Raw genomic sequence first — 3,418 nt, 5'->3', positions numbered from 1 at the left:
GGGCCCCTCAAGCCGGTTATCCCCTCAAGCCGGTTATGTGAAAGGTTTAAGACTGCAAGAAATGTTAGATCTGCCAACTGTACTGGAATCCTTCCAGTAAGAAAATTTGAAGATAGATCTAATGATTCCAGATTGGTAAACATTCCTAATGATGATTGAATTTGACCTGTAAGGGAATTATGAGAGAGGTTGAGTTGTTGAACTGTTTTAAGCTTTCCGATCTCCTTCGGAATCTCTCCGATGAAATTGTTGTTTGACAAATCAAGTATTCTAAGAATGCTTTGGATTTTCGGGAAATATTGATCAAACCCTTTCTGTTACAGTGTTAAATGTGCACGGGGTGCACACCTAAGGCATGCTGTCCAATACCAGGCCTAAGGGTGCTGGCAGCCATGCCAACGATGGGATAAATGAGCAGCGCAGATTTATGCGGCTATAAGTTTGTCAAGCGAAACATCGGCAGCACAGATTGCTGGGCTTGACGATGGAATGTCCAAGCCAGAATGGAAGACTCGTCAATGGCATAGGCTGGCGAGAACTGGGGCTGTCGAGAAATGCGGGGTAGCGCAGGATGTTGACAAACATAGGCTTGGCGATGGAATGTTCAAGCCAGACAAGGAAACTCGTCAGGGGCATAGGCTGGCGAGAACTGGGGCTGTCGAGGAATGCGGCAGCACAGATTGGTGATGTCTATGGGCTTGGCGATGGAATGTCCAAGCGAGACAGGAAAACTCGTCTGGGATATGGGCGGACGAGAATTGGGGCTGTCAAGGAATTCAGCAGCGCAGACACTAGGAGCTTGCGCGCAGATGGGAATTCGGCAGCGCAAGATTTGGCTAGCTTGCACGCAGATGTGAATGCGGCAGTGCAGACATTGGGGCCTGCACGCAGTTGTGAATTCGGCAGCGAAGGAATTGGGGCCTGCACGCAGATGCGAATTCGGCAGCGCAGGAATTGGGGCCTGCACGCAGAAGCGAATTTGGCAATGCAAGATTGGGGCCTGCACGCAGTTGTGAATTCGGCAGCGCAGGATTTGGGGTCTGCACGCAGAAGCGAATTGGGCAGTGCAAGATTGGGCAGCCTGCACGTAGATGTGCATTCGGCAGCGCAGACATAGGGGTCTGCACGCAGATGCGGATTTGGCATCGCAGTATTTGGCAACTGTACCCAGGGTGCGCCCTCAGCAGCGCACAAGAGCTTGCGCAAGTCAGGGGCTTGACTTAGCAAGATCTAAAACTTGGACGATGGACTGTCCAAGGCATGTGGGTGATTTAGCAGCAGATGAAGCTAGAGCTGGCAAATGGAGCTGCCAGGCAAGCATGCAGAAAGTGGGAGCATAACTGGGGTGTTTCCAAGTTGCTAGAATCATGAAGCACATGGGGGAGGAAGTTCTCCACTATATCCTGGAAATAGGGATATGGGTGAGCCACAAATGATCATGGGGATCATGGGGGAGTAAGTACCTATTATGTCCTGAAATATGGGGATCATGGAGGTGCCCTGTAGCTCACATACTTGGCTATAAATGGTGATGGTAATTCTTTGTTGTATAGGGAGAATACATAGAGAATAGAATGCATAGAGAGGAAATAACGTATGTAAACTTGTTGGTGTAGCATGTGAATTCTGTGCATAGCACACGTTGTGTAATCCTTTGTTGATGAGATAAATAAAGGTTGAGAGGTATTCTTGTATTCTCGGTGTGCTTGGTTAAGAGCAATTCTACTTGTGTATTCCGCTTGTCTTTAACATGGGAAAGTGGGGAAACCTCTCGGGTGAGGGAAAACACTTAGTTAATAGGCAAACACGAGTGGATAAACGAGGGAAGGCTGAGTCTAGCGAGGGACTAGGCTGCCGCACGGGTTTATTCGCGTAGCGAAAAATTTAACCCCGTGACACTTTCCATGTCACTTCAATGTAATAGGCATAGGCATAGTCAAAGTATTTAATTCTTCCCATCATGTAAAATGAATTTTGATCATAGACCATCATTGCTTCAAAACTATTGAAATACCATGTTGGCAATGATCCACTTAAATTATTGCTGGAGATGTCCAAAATCCATAATTTCGAGAAGGAATTATTACCAATCCGACCATTCAAAAACCCTGGAGCTTATTGGACTTTAGGACAAGAACATGCAGCTCTGGAAGCATTTCAAGGAAATAGGGGAATGTATCCTCAATCTTATTGTTGCCAAGATCAAGAACTTGCAGCATTGTACAGTTGATGATAGACAATGGTATTTTCCCTTCCAATTGATTGCCATTTATGTTGAGATATTCCAAGTTATTCCCTTTTGAAAATGGTAAAAAGATGGTGCCTTGAAGATTATTCATGCCAAGATTCAAAACTGAGAGAGAGTTGCTAAAGTTCCCTAAACATTGTGGTATAAAACCACTGAAGTTGTTTTGGGACAAATCAAGGAATCTGAGGAATTTAAGCTTGCAAATAGAAGAAGAAATTTCACCTGTTAATTTATTGTTGGAAAGAGCAAGGGCTTCCAGGTTCTCTTGTTTGAAAATTGAACTTGGGATTGGACCATGCAAGTGGTTGTATCTCAAATCAAGCAATCTTAATGAAAGAGTATTTATTTGAGAAGGGATAGGTCCTAAAAGTTGATTACTCGCTAAACCTAATACTTCAAGGAGGGTCAGGTTACCTAAAAATTCTGGAATCCTACCTGAAAAATTACAGCCATCGAGATATAAGATTTGAAGTTGCACAAGATTTCTAAGTGATGATGGAATCTGACCGCCCGAATTGCAACCTATGAGGTCTAAACGAGTGAGCTGTGTGAGATGACCAATCAGGGTTAGATTTGACCTTATGATATTACATTCTCTAAGAACCAGAACTTCCAACAACTTTAGATTTATGAAGAAGTCATTTTCTAAAGAAACTGAAATTTTCGTAAGAGTAAGAGCCAATAACCGGAGGCCATCACTCACATTGAATGAAGGAAAAGAGCCAGTGAGGTCATTGTTGTTAGACAAATCAGGCACTTCAAGGTTTGGTAGGAGAAAGATGTTACCTGGGAACTTCCCTTTCAATCCACAACCCCAAAGGGCTAGAGGTGACAAGGATGAGGACAGATTCGCCAAGGAATTAGGCGTGACCAAAGACATATTTACACTACCCAAACGGAGATTTCTTAGCTTGGTTAGGTTTTGAATAATCTTGTCAAAAGAACTTGGTTCTACACTCAAATAGTCATTGAAAGAGAGATCAATTGAAACCAACTCAGTGAGTTGCCCAAGATCATCTGGAATTGAACCTGTAAGATTGTTTTTTCGAAGATCCAACTGCTGGAGGTGCTTAAATTTTCTCATTGAGGATGGGAATTTTCCTTGCAGTCCACAGGAACGGAGTATGAGTGACGACAAAGAAGAAGACAGATTCATCAAGGAATTGGGTG

General features: G+C 44.0%; 3 protein-coding genes across 3 annotated transcripts in view; 1 reads left to right on the top strand and 2 right to left on the bottom strand.

Annotated features, from left to right (window-relative positions):
- LOC105111649 (uncharacterized) overlaps positions 1-1,156 on the top strand; it is a 3,173-nt gene extending 2,017 nt beyond the window's left edge. The window contains exon 2 of the mRNA XM_011007073.1: positions 553-1,156. Coding sequence (XP_011005375.1) covers positions 572-1,117 — 546 coding nt within the window. The 5' untranslated portion in view covers positions 553-571 and the 3' untranslated portion in view covers positions 1,118-1,156. The remainder of the gene's footprint in view (positions 1-552) is intronic.
- LOC105111648 (receptor-like protein 12) overlaps positions 1-3,043 on the bottom strand; it is a 14,435-nt gene extending 11,392 nt beyond the window's left edge. Inside the window, exon 1 of the mRNA XM_011007072.1 lies at positions 3,035-3,043. The gene's annotated coding sequence lies outside the window, so the exon portion shown is untranslated. The remainder of the gene's footprint in view (positions 1-3,034) is intronic.
- LOC105111650 (receptor-like protein 12) overlaps positions 1-3,418 on the bottom strand; it is a 34,104-nt gene that overhangs the window by 11,675 nt on the left and 19,011 nt on the right. The window lies entirely within an intron of this gene.

Source organism: Populus euphratica, unplaced genomic scaffold, assembly GCF_000495115.2.
Source record: "Populus euphratica unplaced genomic scaffold, PopEup_1.0 scaffold464.1, whole genome shotgun sequence".
In the NCBI taxonomy this organism is placed as follows: Eukaryota; Viridiplantae; Streptophyta; class Magnoliopsida; order Malpighiales; family Salicaceae; genus Populus; species Populus euphratica.
The sequence above is the reverse complement of the archived record's forward strand: the minus strand, read 5'-3'. Positions and strand labels throughout refer to the sequence as shown.